Source organism: Anopheles bellator, chromosome 2, assembly GCF_943735745.2.
Source record: "Anopheles bellator chromosome 2, idAnoBellAS_SP24_06.2, whole genome shotgun sequence".
In the NCBI taxonomy this organism is placed as follows: Eukaryota; Metazoa; Arthropoda; class Insecta; order Diptera; family Culicidae; genus Anopheles; species Anopheles bellator.
In genome coordinates this window covers 76,629,615-76,648,262 of record NC_071286.1, presented here as the reverse complement: position 1 = coordinate 76,648,262, position 18,648 = coordinate 76,629,615, and the positions used below count along the sequence as shown (strand labels likewise).

Below are 18,648 nucleotides of genomic sequence, written 5' to 3'. Positions count from 1 at the left end.
GTGACGAGCTGGGCTCGCTCTGTGCAATTGTTGCTTGTGGCCGATCGGTCCATTGTTTTCGTCGGGAAGCCATTTTTCAATCTTACTCCGGCTTCTCCCGCCGGCTTTAGCCTTAGGCCGGGTTCACCGTGTATGTTTCGGGGACAGAGATTTCCAGAAGGTTTTCCATCTTGGAGCGGCATTCTGGGAAGTCACCAGCATCAACATATTTTCGTTCGCCGCGTGATGCTGTCAGTCTCTATCCATCATTCGGGCCTGCCTCGTTACACGTTTAACTTTCATCGCACAGCGAAACTCTGTGAAGCAAAGCGCCCAGACGGGGTGGAAAACGGAGTACAAAAGTGAAAAGCGGCCCTCAGCTCGTGTGCCAGGGCCAGGGCCTTAAACACACCACCACCGTTCGTTTCATAATGAAACTTTCGTGAAGAAAAGTCGCTTTCTTAAAGTAAAGATCAAAGGCTCGGCTCGGATACGAAACTGTGGTCAACGTTTTGCTTCACCACGAAGGGAACGGCGGTGAAGTTGTGTACTTTTTTTGGATTACACCTGGCAGGGCACGTGGCAAACGGCGCTGACCCGGCAAGCGCCACGGGCGGAGGACACAGAAGCTTTCACGATCGCTTTCCTCGCTGACCGCCTGCTCTGCTCGCCGTCGAATAGCTCGTCGCAGTCTCCGTTGTTGTTTGCCGCCATCTCGGCTCGTCGCCTCCTTTGGCCCGTTGGATAATGTTGCGTTCGGCGACTCGGATGTTTCGGCTTTATACGTTTCCCACCGGTTCCTTGGTTTCTGCAATGGAAAGCGGCCAGGAAAAGTGGGCGGGCACGGGAAACGAAAACGGAAACGAGAAAATACAGAAAATCGTTACAAATCCATCTCGGCGTTACAAATCCGTCGTCGGTGGGGGGAGGGCCGGGAAAGGATAATCGCAATAATCGGTGCAGCTCGGCCGGGAAAGCGGAAAAATGCGGCTAAATTAAGTCCGGTCGAGTGAAGCGACGCTGTCCGACACTCTGCGGTTGACGGGCTCGGAATTGCATTGATTAACTGAACCGGACCCGGTCTCCGTGGAATGTCTGGTCCATGTTGATTGATCGGTTGAATGGTCGTTGGCAGCTGCAATCGGTAATGGAGTGCATGGCCCGGGAAAATTGGACCACTGTGATGTAATTCTGTGTCCATTACTCTTTCACGGTGGAAAAAAACGGCAAATGGACAACTACACACGGCTGGCGTGGTACTGGAATTAATGGCTTACTGGTGAAGCAAGATGTAGCAGGCATGTTTATGTCAATCCGCAGGGTCATAAACGATCCCCAAAATACCAGGCCCAAGCTTTCGGTCACTTCCCCGAGAAAAACTGACAATCTACACGGCCGGACACTTCATAGCCGTAGCATAAATGTCGTCAGATAATGTATCCTTCTGACACCATCCAACATCCGCGTTAAAATCGCTCGGTCTTTTTCTTGTTCTCTCTCTATCGCTCTCCTTCTTCAAGGTCGCCTTCGGAAGGGTCTTTGGATTAAGGGCCCAGCAGCAGCGGCCCGGTACAAGAAAGTGGCCATAAAACCGGAAGATACATGTGGCCGTATTTTAAATGATAACATTTCCGGTACACAGCCGTGACAATCGGTGCGGGCCGGGTTTTCACCAGCGGATGCCACGTGGCGTCCTCCCCGGGCTCGAAAGTTCCCGTCTTTCCGGAAACTGCGGTCAGGTTCGGTGGCGTGAGAGCTGACCATCCCAAAGGGGTGCTGTTTGGGTCCTTTCAACATTTATATTTTATGGTTTTAATCATTTACTTTTCACCACCAGCACGGACCCCATTGGTGTCGGAACGGGCGGATTTCGGTTTTCTTCGAGGCACCGACACGGCCCAAGACTTGGGGAGTGTGTCTTAGATAATAGCCCTCGGTGGGTGGCCTGAGCCCAACCACACGTTGGAAAATGGGACAGTTTTATGAACAGACTAAATGTTCGTACAAGTGTTTAACGGTGTCCTGGACACACTGGTTCCCCACCCCAAATACGGTCTCTGGTTTCAATCAAGGGTATGGGGCCCAAAACTTTCGTAAGTTTCGCTTTTTTCCCATTCCAACTTCTTCTGCGACGGCCAAGAGTTGAAATATGTGCTCATGGCCATGGTTCAGGGTCTCATTCTTTGTTCGTCATTTTAATGCGGAAAGCGCCCACCATCACATCTCATCTCAATCGTTGCGCCTCCGGCGGCGAGGCGGAACAGGAGATTGCATAATGTGTCCGTTTTTATGGATTGGAACCGTAACGAATGGTTCCCATCGTTTTTCATCCTGCCGTCCGACGTGGGACGGACCCGTTGCCGGTGTGTGCCGGTTATCCGGTTGATGCGGGTTTCGGGCCAACAATGTGGACGTGGAGAGTTACACAACAGTAAACAGAACGCTACGCTAGTCTCCAAGGACAGCCATCCATACCCTAGAGCGTGGACCAATGTTTTATACATTCTTCCGGTGCGCAGGGCATCTCTTAATTAGAGTATAATCGTGTCGGATGGTAGCGCATAAAAACGTACGCCGTCTCCTCTCAGGATTAGTTCGCTAGCCGGCGAGCCGGCGGACCGGAACACAACGTGTTCCGACATTTTCGGGGCTAATTAATCCCGGTACGAGCGATGCGACACCCATTAACTAATCCGCTCCCGGTGTCTCGAAAATGGCCGGCCCCGTCCTACACGGTGCCCGGAATGCAAAATGCTGCCGATCCGCCACCGGCGAAAGCTTGAAATGGATTCCGACGAACCCCGAAGTCGAACAATATTTGTCATTCAAATACCGGAGTGAATGTCAATGTCACGTCGACCGCTCAAAAAGCAACAACCCTCACCGTCGGGGATCGACGGGACGGTTCCAAAGTTCGAGAAACACTTTCCAAGATTGTTGGGATACAAAGGTTGCTTCTCCGGGAAGAGGGCGTCTGCTAGTGCTCTAGACCAGAGGCGGGTACCTTTCGATGCTTTCGATTCTCGTCTCAGTCAGTTTTCTCCAGAATGTCTCGTCCTTTCTAGTCTCGCTCTCCGTTCTTGCCAGACCGTTCGAGCGCTGGAGGACTTTGATGCAAATCGAAAACAAACAGTCTGCATAAATTATGCTAATTCCATGGTCGTCCGGACGGACGGTCGGTGCAGATGCCGGCCCTTCAAAGCTCACGTGAGTCGCGGGAAGGATACACAAAGTGCAACAGATTTTCGATTCAACAAAGATTTTCGCAACGGGAGCGTGCCAGTGGTCCGTGGAAAGGATTCATGGCCTCCGACACACGTGCCGTGCTTTGTGACTTTGTGCAAGCCGCCCACGGTAATCGGTGTTTTAACGGTGATTGATAGGCCGTTCCGATTGACGGACAGGCAGGCGCAGCTAGCTTCGCTTCACTGTGTCGGGCAGGACCGGGTTGCGGAAAACTATAGACTACGGCAGGACAACAGTGCCTACGCGCTACTCTAAGGGCTGTGCACGCACTAGCTACTAGCTAACGGGACACGGACACAAACGGACACGAAGTTTACCTGCACGGACGATGCACCACCGTTGCTGGCTGAGTGGAAGTGGAATTTCACGCATTTCCGCTTCCGGCGGCGCGGTACCACCGGCCGTCCTCTGCCTGCTGCTGTCTGCTTTTTTTTGCTTCTTTCGCCCACCACGTAGCCGAGCCGAGATCCAATTTCCGGAATGCGTCTTTTTTGAGTGCTTCTCCCTTCTATGATTTTTATGCTCTACAGTACTCATTTGGGGGGCGGGGCTGCCTGCTTTAAACGCGGACCCATTACACACCGATCGATGCACTAGACTCTAGAGATACGACGACACAGTTTAGAGCGATACTTTCGATAGTGGCGTATTCGTTTCGGGTGGCAAGGATGAGAGAGAGTTACAATAAAGAGAACGGTTAGGATCGAACAGTGGGTCTACGGGGCGGATCTGGCGTTGGGTTCAAACGGCAAATTCAAACACAAAGTGAAGCAATCAGAAACTGAACACTCTCTCTCTTTCGCTCTCGCACTCTCTCGCTTTGTCCCATCTTACTTTATCCCTTCTCGCAGGGGTCCGTTCAGTTCCAGTTTACATTTATACACTGCTAAGCGTGTGGAGATAGTAAGCGACAAGAATATAATACGGCAATCACATCATGCTGTCGAAAAGGAGAAGACGAAAAGAAAAAACAATAGTTTAAGGAAAAGAGAAAAGAACCAGAGTGTGTGATAGTTCGGGACAGGTTACAGATCTACTGATGCTGTTGGTTGCTGAAGAAACAAAGAAACTAAGAACCCGCCAAAACGGTGAGTAGGGTGGCGAAGCGTTTACACAGTTGAGGGGCGTGGGGGTCCGGTTACTCGGGGGTCTAGAGCCATTTAGCTACTGGGGATCGACTATGGTTACCACAACACGATAAGGAAAGGGGGAACACGGAACACGGGCACGACACGAACGGGACACTTACCCATCTTCGGTAGGATAACGTCTTTCGATATTGTCCGGTTGGCGTTCATCCGGCGGATCGCCTGGTCCATGCTGCCCGTGCTGGGCGCATTCGAGGAAGGCAGCTTACCGGACCCGGTGTTGCAGATACCACCCGGACCGGCTTGACCTGGAATGACACGGGGGCTTCGGTTAGTGCCGAGTGTTTCAAGTCGGGGCTCTCGTGGGACAGTAGCGCTAGGGAGTGCAATTGGTCGCTCTCGGTGCAATTGGCAGTACGTACTTGTGTTACAATTACCTGGAAGCCGCGGTGGCCTCGACAGTTCCACCGGACAGACGCGTCGCCTCCGTTTCGGTAGCTTGGCCCGGGCCTGCGTATGTGAGTAGTACATCGTGAAGTTGCTCACGATGACGGGCACCGGCAGGGCGATCGTCAGCACACCGGCCAGAGCACAGAGTGCCCCCACGAACATGCCGATGTAAGTCTTGGGCGTCATATCACCGTAGCCCACCGTGGTCATCGTGACCAGCGCCCACCACAACCCGAGCGGGATGCTGTTGAAGTCGTTGTGCGGATTAATCTGGATGCGCTCGGCGTAGTACACGAGGCTGGCGAATATCACGATGCCCAGCACGAGGAAAAACACTAGCAGCGTGAGCTCCTTGGCCGACGCCCGGAACGTCTGGATCAGGATCTTCAAACCGGACGAGTGGCGCGTCAGCTTGAACAGCCGCATGATGCGGATGATCGAGAAGAACTCGAGGATATCCGCGTTCTCCAGGTGCGACGCGAACCGCTGCAGTATCAGATCGATGAAGAAGCTCAGCGTGGCGATGTAGTCGATGATATTTACAGATGACGTGATGAACCTTAGCTTACTTGGCGACGATATAAAGCGTACCTGTGGTGGTGGCGAACAATGAGCAATGAGAGTTATAACCCCGAATTCCACCCCATTAAGCCGTGCACCACCAAATTACCATTATCTCGAACGTAAACCAGGCGTTGCAGACACACTCGATGTAGAAGAACGCGATGTGGGCGTTCGTTTGCGTTTTGTCCAGCACCCAGGACGTGTTCTGGTTGGCCGTCTTCACGGTGATGTTGCGGATGTACGGGACGCGCATGTCCGGGTGGGTTTTCAGGCAGAATGATATGATCGACACGCAGATGAAAAACACTGATATGATACCGATTATCTGCCGGAGAGCGAGAGAGAGAGAGGGAAGGTGATTTTAGTTTTACGATAGAATGCCCCGTCCTAAATCCTGCTAATCCGAAGGAGCGTTGAAGCGAACGCACTTCATTACCGGATGAACTGGATGGGGTTGGCCCCCAGGAAAGCGAACGGGCAATCATCATAATCATCGACCGTTACTAGCCGGCCGGGTTCGACGGGCGAATCGCAATCGATCTCCCCGCTCAAGAGGCCTCAGGCTGCAGGAGTCCTTAATTTGCATTTCACCATAAAACATTTCCATCTAACGATCGGAGTCCACTTCGGTTCGGACTAGAGCAAAGACGACGGTCCGAATCGGCAGCCGGATTTCATCGTTATCATCGAAACCGAAAGCGAAAGGATGCGCCTTCGGTCTCGGGGGCCCGAAAGCGATAAATCACAACTGGAACCACACCGACCGACCGACCGACCGACCAGTGCCGGTCCCATTAAACTCCTCCTCGGGACCGGTCGTTTCGCCGACCGGGATTCCGGAAGTTGTCCGGCCCCCTCCACGGGACCGTGTGGCCTAATCGTCGTCGGCGGAAAGATGAACTTTGCGCGCGGCCGCATCGCGTGAAATCGACCGATCGACTGTTTGATTGACAGATTTGTTTACTCCGACAGGCCTCGGAGGACTCTCACTGGGTCGGAGCCTTTCTATGCGATTTGTTTTTTGCTCCTTCGAGACCGTTTTTCATCGTCCGCCGTCTGGCCGCCGACCCATTTCGATGAAGGGGGTCGAGTGTTGTGGTTTTCTCCATGCTTCCGTGACCTTCTCTAACCGGTGGGAAAACTGGGAAAATTAACGCCAAACAAATTCTCACACTTCACCCGACGGAAAGGGACCTGCAACCGGGTTGCTTTCCGGGAGGCCCGGGCCCCCGGTCGGACGAATGGGCGCTCCAGGAACATTTTTGCCATCGTGTAAGTGGGCTCCTTCGAAGTGTTCCGGGTTGGATGGAAATGGATTTTTTCGTGTGAAAGTTATAAATTACGGATTCAGTGAAATGGTTCGTGGCGGGAAGACCTTTCTTTCGGTCCGATAATGGTTCAGGTCCGGAATTGGTTGTTGGGTGTTGGTTTATTAATTAATGGCCCCGACACTCATTGGCGGTCCAAAGCCGGAGCAGTCCGATCGAAGGGTGATAAAGACGATACACTTAGCCGGGGCTTTAATAGAATCATACAAACCTTTGCGCTAATCTTCAACGAAATTTGACTACAGTGAAAGTTGGGAAGCACTCACCTTGGCAGCGTTGGAACTGTACGGCTCGTCGAAGAGTGACCAGATCTGTGGCTTCAGGTGCTGCCACCAGCTCACCTTGCCCTTATTGTAAGCGTCTTCGAAACCGAACTTTTTCGCGACCTCCTCGTCGGTCGGCTTTTCCGTATCTAAATCTAATCTATCTAAAACAGCCAACGTTTCTTGTGTATTTCGATGCTGTGGACGAGAAACAAGGGAACAAACGAGAAAGAAACCGGTAAGAAAGCGGTCCAGGACAAACGAATGGCAGCGGAATGCGATCCCGGCGAATGCACACGGATAGGAAAAGGAAAAGCTTCGGAATGTACGGTGCTCTGGTGTGCCAAAGATTGCGGTTCGGTGGTAACGGCATTTTAATTGGATCGATTTTTCCCCCCAGCAAGCTGCACGGCACTCGAGCGCGGGGCCAGAACATAAAATAAATGGATAAACATTATGCGATCGGATCGGTCGATACCCCGGGCCCGGGCCGGGTACTGTTCGCCGTATAGCCCAAACGACTGTTTTAACGATAGCTTCAAAGTCAAGCCACCGGTACTCCCAGACGATCGCCCCAGATTGTCCCCATTGCCCCGTATGAGACCCGAAATGATTTGTAGTCTCCTTCGCCATCGACCAGGGAAAAAAAGAACGAGTTTAACAAAATGCCCATTAATCATAGGACAAAAGTACGCGGAGCCAAGTACCGAACCCCGGGCCCGAACCCCCCCGGTCCGGGTTTAAATGTTTATCAAAACTCATCCTTAAAAGCAGCGCCGGTCGATTGTTAATCGGCTCGGCTCGAAACTTCTCCGCGGATAACGCGCCCAAAGCCTCGCACGGACACGGAAAACACTGGAGACGTCTTACGGAGACGCTTTTGAGCCTCGCTCGCATTGCTTACAGGAACGGCTTACAGGCTTACGGTGTAGGTCGGTGCCAGCAGCAGTCGCAGCCGTGTTTTGTTGGTGGTAAACCTTTCGGAATGGCACAATTGAACACCGATGCCCCCCGGTGGGAGGCGGATCATTAATCATTCTTGAGTCGCGCTCCTTAATCTGCTATTGAAATGTTTTGTATAGTAATGCAGTTGGCCCACGTGGGCCATCCGGCAGGATAACGAAGGATGTTTTACTCCTTTCGGTCATTTGTCATTCCTTACACCTTACGCCAGTTGCAAACTCTATCTACATTGAACCTTGGGCCTTACACAATCGCTTAAAATCCTTATCGAATCCTTATTGCGTAACTCGCACGGAAAGGTATCAAAAACCCGCTGCTCTTCCCGTCCTCGTTTACCTGCACAAATGGATCGGCATTATTAAATTAGGACAACCTGTCCCTCGCTGTGCGTGTGCAGGACACTGCGGAAAGGTTCGTAAACTGGGGATCAAAATGAGCCCCCAAAGTACCCGGTACTACACCCATCGGCAGGGTGGGTTCCTTCGCCGGATCGAACCTACCGGATAATAGGATCGCATTTTCGCATTTTGTATCGCTTTGCCGACCGGAGCCCGCCGGTCCGCCGGTCCCGGTGGACCGCGATGCTGACAAGCCGAAACCGAAAGTCGCTCTTGATGACAGTGTCATGACACTGCCAAAACAATATCCGCAAGCCACACGCAGCCCGCTACGGGGCTGCACATCCTTGGGCCTTCCGATCTAATACTCGCTGACACAAAGGTCGCGCCACGCACACACACGAGCGCACCGTAAGCCGGAAGCCGGGAAAGCCCGCTTGCCCCCGTGTGTGTGCCAAAGGAGTTCATCAGCGAACGTCGCCGGCAACCAACGGCCCGGGTTTGACTTCATCATCGAGTGCTTCCGTTTCGACTTAGTGCGAACCCAAGCCGGCGGCCACCAGAGACACCAACAGCCGATCGATGCGGGGACGATAAAAATCTTTTCCTCGTTTTCCGGCCGGGCCGCAGGATGGTGATTTGGGCAGCGTTCGTTTTACGATCCACTGCCCACGTTCCTTCGGTTAATGGGTCTCAATCCGACACTAGCACTGCACGGCTGCTGAAGGCTGAGGACGACATTTACAGCTGGATCGGGTTGGATCGGGCCCACAATTATAGGGTTTTTGGGATTGGCAGACCGAAGCGAGGGAACTACGGTAGACCAAAGGACCGACTATTGCTTTACGATCCACTCCGATGGGTTTCCGATTAATTATTTTTCGCCCACCAGTGGCGGAAGTTTTCCCTGTTGGGAGGGGCCGGGCCCACATGCCCTTGGCAAACTCACCTGTGTGTACGTCATCCAGCAGCACGGCTCCACCTGGTTGGAGTCTAGTCCCCAGAACGATAGTTCCTCCTCGAACAGCGGCCCGCACACATCCGTCGGGTAGTGGAGCTTGCCCGTCCTGGGGTTTTGGTGGAAAAATAAATAATGGAAATTTAATTTACGCTGAGCATCGGATGACGCGCGAGTCGGAATCGTCTAGCTCGGTCGCCCGTTCTGGCTTCAACTCTAAAATTTGCCGTTGCCGTTGTTTAAACACTCCTCATTTCCATTTCACCATCACCACCAGCTCTCCAAAATCCAGACCCCCAGCTAGCCTAGCCCATGGTTACGCTACGGTCGGTCGGAACATAATTTTATCAACAGGCACCGCACAACCCACTTTTAACCGAACTTCACGCCACGCAACACGTGTGCGTGAGGGATGGAGGGAAAATGGGAGAGAAAACTAATAATCATAACAACAAAACAGTGGCAAAGTGCTAACACACACAGTCATCGAGAGCGGACGGAGAGCAGACTGATAATGATGAACCATAAACATCCCCGGCGATGATGACGAAACGACACGCTGCTGCTGATGATGATGATAACGGGAGCGTTCTATATCTGATCTGATGAAGCGCTTTCCCCCACAGGCAGCCAGCCCTCGGTGTCGATTACTTTTCCCATCCCGGCGAGTGTGTCGGGTTTTTTTACGAGCAACCAGTGTCCTCGAACGTGCCCGCCGGCTGGAGGGCCGATAACATTAGGAAGTTTTCGTTTTTCCTTAACGGCACACTCGGGCAAATGGAGCTTTTTCGCAATGGTGGGCGATGAAAAGTTTTTCTCAATTGTTCAGTGGAGAGTGGGCCATCGGTATCCACACTGTCGGACACGGTGCGGTGACGAGATGGAATTGTCGAGCAAACTTTAAGCGCCTCTGTGGACCGGCGGAAACCTTTCACGGATCAAAGTGGCGATGGTGGCGGAAAAAAAGTCGCTGCGTGATAAAAGAAAAACACTTTTGCATTTAAAACCGGGGCACGGAAACACCCGGAGCCCCGCACTGCCGGGCGAATTCTGTTTGATCATCGTCGTCCATCAATGGTTGCAGTGGTGGAAGGCTTCAGCGGCTGCTGCTCCGGAACCCCGGAACCTTATCACCCAATTTGTTCCCATTAGCAAATGTATTTCCATTTGTAACATTAAGCGTGGCGGAAATTGTACTTTCATCCTATTGATTTGACCTACTTATCAATCATCATCAGCACCACGGACAGCATGGCCAGTGGCCGAGGGCAGACCGCTTCACCGCTGCTCAGTGAGATGTAAATTTAGTATGCCCTCCAACGAACGGTTCCAAGCTCCATAGTTTCGCTGTCAAGTAAATGGGGCCCTCTCTGCGGCTGGTCGAGGACTCGCGAAGAATTGGCAATGAGCTTCCGGGGGTTGTCGTCGACCGTAAGGGTGCTCGTCGGTAAGGAGCTCCACAAAATAGGAACCACGGCTTCGGTGTTTGCGTGACCAGCGGACGTCATGCTCGGGCACCGGTTCCGGTTTTGTTGGATGGATTAAATCACGTTCGTGTGTAAAATTTATTCGATTTCCTCTCCGTCCTGGCTCCCACTCGACTCGACCGCAGCAATTTTCGCACCCGGGGAAAACGGAAAATCGATTCCCCACCAAGCCGGGCTGCTTGGACTTCATCTTGAGCCACCCGGTACTCGAGTGGGCCGCCGAGTGGGTCCCGTTGGTCGGTGAAATCTTTTCTACAAAAACTCCAAGTCGGGAGCTTAATCTTCACCTTCCTCGTTTTTGGGTCGTCGGAACCGCAACCGTCCCGGGGGCCTCTCCCGCGGACGCCGAAGGGCGCACAAGTTGCGCAAATGCAATCGGTAGGAAAAATGGTTTAATTAAAAGTTCGAGCACCGTGCATTCCACGGCCGGCAGGGCTTAATTACTCGCCATTTCTGCACGGCATCGACATCGTCCAGGGCGTCGACGAGTGGGCCGACCATTTCCATTCCCATTTGCCGCTGCCGATGAAGAAGTTCCATCCTTGTGCTCGTTCGCTGTCACCACACCGCCCCGGCCGCTCTGTCATGTTTATTCACATTTAAAAGCGACGTGACACGGGCACAGGGTAAGAAAGTATAAACCGGAATGTCTTTACAACTTTGTCGGGTTTTTCGCTTCCTTTTCGGCCAACTTACTGTGGTCTCATTAGAAGATCCCGTGACAGCGACGCAGATTGCGGTAGTTTCTGGCGAGGCCAAAGTGTCGTTCGGAATTGTTGGATAGTGAAGGATTCGAACATTGTGGCAATCTCTTCATCCGTGGAATACCGTGTTCGGACTTACGTCTGTTCTGCTAGGAGATTGCTGGTTCCTTTCGATTCTAACTACTCGAATGTCCACTCCACACACATTATTGTATTTCTCGTGGCCACTTGTTATAACTTTCGTAAGTTTCCTTGTTTTATTACGAGATCGGCGATTATTCTTCAAATCCGCGGTGAAAATGTTCTATGACTACTAGACCTGCTGCTAATATCGCGTCTGCTACAATTCATATTTGACCTGCTCGATTAATACAGCCTTCGTAGCCTACTCGACTATTTAAAAAAATGACCGTTACTGGTGAGGTCGCTACATACCTCTCGTTGCCACAATGTATTATCCTTATTTGTAGTAAGCAATTTTGGCCTGATATTACATAAGATAGCACTGAGTTGATAGTAACAAACTTTAACTCGGTTCCTTAATATAGGACTTGAGTGGGCCAGCTTTCATTGGTAAGTCTAATAGGAACGACTTATGATTGTAGTTTTTCTTTGGAATCTTTTTGTTCTATCCATATTGTCCGCGTTGTTACATCGTAACACAGAGTCTAGTGGTCTGCGGATCATCTCAGCAGAGGCACTCAATTGGCTTTCTATAACAGTAAATTAGTCCAATGAGCACAGGAAAGCTAACTGTCTGTAAACCAGAAATGTAACAAGCCAGAAAGGGTGTGTGGCATCCGAAGCCCAACTTCGTTAACTTAACGTGCAACAATGGCCACCGCCAGCATTTCCAACTACGCCACTGAATGGAGAACGAGCGCTGAATGAAACGTGGCGCAAAGTTAGCCTCGTTGAATAGCCTAGCCAAGACTCGCCGAAAAATGTATTCAACGTTACAACGGAAGCAGTTGCTTTCAGAACTTGCCTCGCGCCCGAGATTAGCTTACCACGCCCGGACTGCGTTCGGCGGGTAGTTTACAAATTGCTCCTGCCCGGCGAAATGAAATACTTCCTTGCACTGCCATTGCGAGCCCATTGGTATGCTGGCGGCACCGGACCTGGCCGATCGGTTCGCAATCTTGCGCCCAAAGTTTCTCATCTCAACGTCCGGACCAAGCAGCAGCGATGAAGTTCGTCTTACAAGAAACCTTGAGAACCTTTTGCGCCCCTCTGCGAATTTGTTGCCATTTGTTCGCTGCTCGTCGAAGTATTAGAAGATTAAAGACGGTGCACGGAACGGCGAAGCATAACTATTGCGCTGATGAATAGTGAAGTTGATTTGTACTACCGCAACGCAGCAACAAAAAAAAGGAAACATGGAAAGCAAGTCCGCTTCGATGCAAGAAAGTAGCTTAAAACCCATTCGTGCGCTCGGCCCAATAGGGAGGCCAGCATCGAGACGGCTGAATGGTCGGTACTGATCAATATTCCCAGCAGTACTCACCGGTAGTAGTTGAGTACTTGGGCGAACACCCCCGGGTGGCGGTCGAAGAAGTACTCGTTCAGCACCGGATCGTAGTTGCCGAGGGCCTCCGTCAGCCGCGACAGCCGCGTGGCCGGGATCTTCTTCAGCGTCGCCTTGTACGTCTCGTGCCGGATACCGCCGACGTTCAGCACCACGCGGTTCTCGGAGTCCATATTCATAAGATTCATTTCCCGGGCTGGAGTGTATGTGCGGTTCGGGCTTTGGGCGATGGGTTCTGTCCCCCGGGGGCCTTCTCCGAGGAGGCGGACGACGCGCTTCGCTTTGAAGCTTCGCCGCCAGTCGGATTGGCGAATGTCCTTAGTTCCGGCTCCTGGCGGTCGCCGGTCCTATCGCACAAGGACTGGGCTATGGCCGGGACGTGGTTTGCTGTTCCTTCAATGGCACACACTACAGTACCCCTAGCGGGCCGGCCACATCCCGCCCGTCTCGTCACGTTTGCATTCAATTACGGAGCCCCAGGTCCATTGACGACGACCGTCTTAAGCGTAATCCGTGTGTGCGCGCGCGCCGAGGATACCAAGATTTTGATGGTCGAATCTTTGGCCGGATTTTGGGCTGTTTTCCTGGCTGCTTTGTGGCACCTAATTGTAGGTCCCTCGGTTCTGTCGGTGTGGCACGCTTCGCTTCGAATGCCCTCGTCGTTGCTGGTACAATCTGTCTTTAGCGCTCGTTCCTTACAGGGCGCTGAGCTTTGCCTCTTGCTGTTCGGCGTCACCATCCACCGACAGGACGGCGGACGGAGGGAGTTTTAGCAGCAATTAATCATCGTCTGGCGTGAGGATAATTGTGCATTGCGCCCGGTCCCGGTCCCGGTTTTAGGGTCTGCATACCATCACGTTCGCCTGCGATGCTGGTACCACCATCCCCGGCACGGGGTCCTAGGGCCACATCCTGGCCATCAAGCCCGCTGGCCTTCCGATGACTGGATGTGAAGCCACGCGAACGGCCGGGGTCCCGTCGTTCCAACGCCCTATCGATCCAACGAGCGGAAGCTTAAACTGTCGCCGAAGCTTATGCTACACATCCGGTTCCGCATGATGCTGTCCAGTCGCTGGGATGTTGTCGCTGGGTGGCCTGCGCGGAGGAGAGAAGGGAAGACGGCGCAATAAATATGTAGCAGATAAATGTTGCGTCAGATTAAAACGGCTCCAGCTGGGTGTTTGGAGTTAATGCTTTTTCGTCAATTGAATTACTGACCGAACCGGATAGCGGCCTGGTGTGAACGTACGCGAACGGCCACATCATCAGGCGGCGTGGGGCAAACATGTGTTTTGACTGGCAAGCGAGCGGGTCGGAACCGGAACCGGAGGGTAGGCTCGGAACCGAGGCTCATTAATTATACCCGTAAGGGTGAGCTTCAATTAATTCCCGGCAAATCATCCCTGTTTACCCGTGTATGACGTGCCGGTCATTGATACCGCACACAAGCGGCCCAAAAAACGGTGGTGACACCCTCGGTCAATGTTTTGCGTAAACAAGTGTTATAGTTTTAAACTGTGTTTACGCAACGTGCCTGGATTCGAAGCGCACTTAATGCCGTTCCATAATTGAAACCCCCTTAATGACCGACGTTCATTAAGTAATTATTAATCAATGGTCAATGGCAGAGTGGCACTGGGTCAGAGACCACAGACCCTTTAAAGCTGTTCGCCCAACCAGGCAGGACCCTTGCACCATCAGAACCAGTGCTGCGCGTTGAGATTGCGTTGAGGTTCAAGGTTTTTGATGAATGAAAACAGGATTTAAGATAGAAAGAAAGGCGTTGCGAGTGTAAAAGCATAAAGTCCGCAATAACTGTACCACTGGCACAGTGGGAAACACTTCGTGTAGCAGTAAGCCGCCGGTACCAGTAGCCCATTCCCATTCAGTTGCGGTTAGCACTTCATTGCCGTCCACTCATTACGGCGAGTCCCGGGACTTCTCTCGGGCTGCTGCTCTGGTTGTTGAAATGTAAACTCTAAGCCCGCCCCGTAATGTGGCGCTTATTTCGCCTGAGTGGAACTCATGCCGGGACCGACGCCTGGGCGGTGCGTTCCCCTTCATAAATGATTCATTTCCCAGGCCCCGCTCCATTCGCTCTAGTTTTGCTGCAGAAGATGGAATTATGCTGGGTTTAAGATAAAGCCGAGTGTCGGTGGTGCAGAGAAAATGAAATACTGCACCGAAAGCTTACGAAGGGTGTACACCACCAGCACCACCATCAGCATCATCATCGCAACCATGATCGTCATTATCTTTCCCCATCGCTACGGGTGACATGAAGAACGTACATTAGTGTTTCCATGTCTTCCATGGCGTTTGGGTTGCTTTGATTTTCACTGCAGCAACGCTCATCCCGAGCCGAAGTTGGGTGAAGATTTTTCGTGTTCTCCTTTGGCAGCCCAGGCCATAGTAACTTCCCTGGCTACAAGAAACACACATTCGGTGCCATTTCCTTTGAATGACTCCTCAAACGCTAGAATCCTTTCATCCGTTTGCGGAGACGTGCAGGCAGCCACTTAGAAGTTCCCGGGCCGACATGGCGGTGATTGTTGCTATCGTGCGTCGAAAAATGCCGCAGCATTCGGTAACGACGCTTTCTGTAAGCTGTGTCGCCTGGTGCAAAATGGCGTCACCGAGAACGTCCCGACGAGGGGAAGATCTACCCCCTGGCTGCTCCCTGGCTGACCTCACCTGCTCGAAATGAACAGAATAACGGTATGGCAACGGCATGTACCAAGCCATTGTTCTTCGTCCCCTCAGAGTATGTGACACACTTTGACCAAGAATCTCACATATCCTTTCCGAACTCAGGCATTCCTGTTCCGCAACAGCGCAGTGTCGACGATGTCGTGTTCTGGGTCACCGGCGATGCTCGCATATCGATATCGTGACTGCCGGGCATAGTTGCTGTTGCGTTTTGCATAATTTTCTATTATCATTTCATTATGTGCATGTTTTGTTCCGCTCCGGCACCGAGCGCATCCCGGCTCGAAACCGAACCGGCGCAGCATTGCTCTGATCTTTGTCGGATCAGTAACGATACTAGGCCACCGGGGCTGGCTGGCTGGATGACTCAACGACTCCGGGGCGGGACTGGTCAGCAAACCGGCTCGGCACTGTTACTCAAACAGTGACAGATCTTTGGTGGCAAACGGTGTTCCCAGCTCACGGTAGGGGCTGATGTGACTGTGACATGAGGCGATTGGTTTCGGCTGGGGAAAGCTAATTTGCGTGCCGGTACACACCCGTAATGCAGGCAACTGCATTAAGCTCACTTCGCTAGGTGTTGCCGAGCGTGCTATCAATACATCACGCATCGCAGCTGACAGAGGCAGAGCCCCCGGCAGCCAGAGCTCGTCTCCGGGAGCTCTCCGGTGATTATTGTTGTTCGGGTGTCCAGGCTCAGTTCACGGCCATAGCAAGGTAATCATCATTAGCCGAAGGCTCGCTGGCTCGCATGCAGCACGGTAACTGTTGGCTAATGGCATGGCGTACAAAGCAATAATCGAATGCATTGCACCGTTTCCACCGCCCAGAGTTTCCGGTTATCGATTATTTATAATAAAGAGTTCGGGTGGCCGGGTGCAGTTATGTTGTGGTTGGTAATTATGCCTTCGTTTGCGATCAATCATGTTTGTAATGCGGATTTTTTACACCGCCGAGGGCATCGAGTTATCGAGTTGATTCGAATTTTCCGGCGAAAGCCAACGTTCCTGCTGTGCACGCCGGATTGCCTACATTTTGGCGTTTGATTTCGAACACATTATGCATTATTGCTCGAAATGCGGAAAACTCCAATTCCATGCGCTTGAACGCTATTATTATGTTTGAGAATATTATTGCAATAAACGGAATGACTACGGTTGCATTCTAAGAATGTTGTACGGACATTTGGTAAACCGATCAGGAGGAGGATGTTTTGAAATAATGTTGAATTGGCTGGCTTTCGGCATTTAGAGGTGAATAGTAGGACCAGCCGATGCACGCGTAAACTTATTGGTTATGGTTTAAATATATACGCGAACCAATCCTACCACATTTCGATCAACTGCATCGTGCGAGGCAAAATATTCTCTAACGATGGTCGATTTCATCATCCCCGGCTTACGGGCGTATCTATAAATTACGCTCCATGTCCAATCCCCTTTGACCGATTGCTGATTTATGCATACATGTGATCCCTTACGGCTGAGGCCCACAAAATAAGTCCCCATAAGTTCGCTGGCATACCGGCAGTGGGATGAAACGCGGGATTTGGTTGGCTTCATCGCTCGCCCAGCAATGGCTACACTTTCGTTACGGAACTAACGATCGGTGCCATTCGCAAATCGGATTGGGATCATTTTGTCGAAGTGATAGTATTACGCTTGTTACATAAAGGGGGCCAAACAGAGCACTTTGCGGATCCTATATTTCCAGCGAAGCTTTTTAGACTGTCGAAACCATTGCCCGCCGCGGGCACTGAGCCGTGTTTTGATGGCAGACAGAAGTGGAGTTTATAAGTTTTTGACATTCTCATTGATCTGCAGCCAAAATTTCGATTTGGCTACGATTAATTTCCTTCCACTTCCTGTGCACAGCTGTTAGGGAAATGGATCCAATACGGAAATGGAATTCAAAATTATATAAATTCGCGAATACTCGCTGCCGTTCGCGCGAACTCGCTAGGTCACATCGGAGTATGAAAAACGGGTCAGGGGAATGGGAGCGCGAAAAACGGCCACCCCTCCCGGGCGAAAGGGCGATACTTTTCAATATTTCGGATGGCAATCGAAACACCGGAAGTAACGTTCGCATCATCTATCACGTCGCATTGATATGCCATGCACGGCTGACGATGAGTCTTTGCTTTTTCTTGCCTTTCTTTGGGCCAACCGGGTCGACGGTTTTTCTCCCAAGATCGTTGTTTGTTTTATTTTCTCGTTGCGTTGGTTGGTGCGTCCTCTTTTCCACCGATGAAACGTCCGCGAACCAAAGACTAAAAGAGCTGCGACTAAAAATTGAGAAAGGACGAAACAGAGAGAACCTTGCGAATGGCAAACGATCACGTTTTTTGCTTGCTCACTTGTAGTCAAATATTTACCGGGAGGAAAAACGATATCCGATTATTGCTGTGCAATGCAAACAAAATGGCTCCCTCAGTCCGGTCGGTTGACCGGTTTGTGACGGGCTGGCCGTTGCACGGAGCACGGAGTGTTCACTTTGAGTTTGCAAATATTCCGCACGACTTCCGCCTTTTCGTGTTCGGCCAAGAGCTGTCCAAGGGTATGCGGCTGATGAGTCTAGTTTCCGTTTCTTTGTTTGTTTGATTGTTGATTTCTTTGGGCTTTTTATCGGTGGCCAGCTGCTGCTGCTTCTGCTGCTGCGGTAGCTCGGTTGATTGTTGCGGAACGTCCGCAACGTAATCCTTCCGGTTTGTGTGTGTTGAATTTAAACATTTTGCTCCCCTTGGTCAGCATAGGCAGATCGGCAGCCCGCCCACCCAACATTAATCAGGTTTTATCGAGCAAAAATTTAGTATGCGAATGTTGAATGTGCGACAGCGAAACGAAACGGTACGATCCGCAGCTTAACGGGCGGGTTTCCACGGAGTGCCTACATAGAGTCATCAATTTAAAATAACGAGCATCATAAGCGTGATCGTGACAACATATTCTAAGACGGGGTACCGGATTCCGCTTTTTCCCATTGTTTCCTACATCTTTACTTCGGTAAATCCTTCGGTGCTACGAATCTCTTGATTATCTCC

At 51.6% G+C, this 18,648-nt stretch overlaps 1 protein-coding gene across 2 annotated transcripts; it reads right to left on the bottom strand.

Annotated features, from left to right (window-relative positions):
- Positions 1-758: 758 nt before the first annotated feature.
- On the bottom strand, positions 759-13,084 carry LOC131208945 (potassium voltage-gated channel protein Shaw-like). Of its 2 annotated transcripts, none has more exons than XM_058201891.1 (7): positions 12,876-13,084; positions 9,169-9,286; positions 6,922-7,116; positions 5,434-5,652; positions 4,736-5,354; positions 4,475-4,621; positions 759-787 (listed from the first exon to the last, which is right to left on the bottom strand). In XM_058201891.1, exons 1-7 carry the CDS (start codon positions 13,082-13,084, stop codon positions 759-761), a joined length of 1,536 nt encoding a protein of 511 aa, XP_058057874.1. The 2 variants fall into 2 exon arrangements, with proteins under 2 accessions (XP_058057874.1, XP_058057875.1); XM_058201892.1 differs by having other exon boundaries at positions 4,751-5,354.
- Between the last annotated feature and the right edge of the window lie 5,564 nt (positions 13,085-18,648).

Excerpts from the sequence above, each read along its gene's own strand:
- LOC131208945 (XM_058201891.1), bottom strand. The coding sequence starts at position 13,084 with ATGAATCTTATGAATATGGACTCCGAGAACCGCGTGGTGCTGAACGTC. Across the intron at positions 4,622-4,735 it reads TCCAGGTAATTGTAACACAA|GTCAAGCCGGTCCGGGTGGT; the intron begins GTACGTACTGCC and ends GTGTCATTCCAG. Across the intron at positions 788-4,474 it reads CGTTATCCTACCGAAGATGG|AAACCAAGGAACCGGTGGGA; the intron begins GTAAGTGTCCCG and ends TTTCCATTGCAG.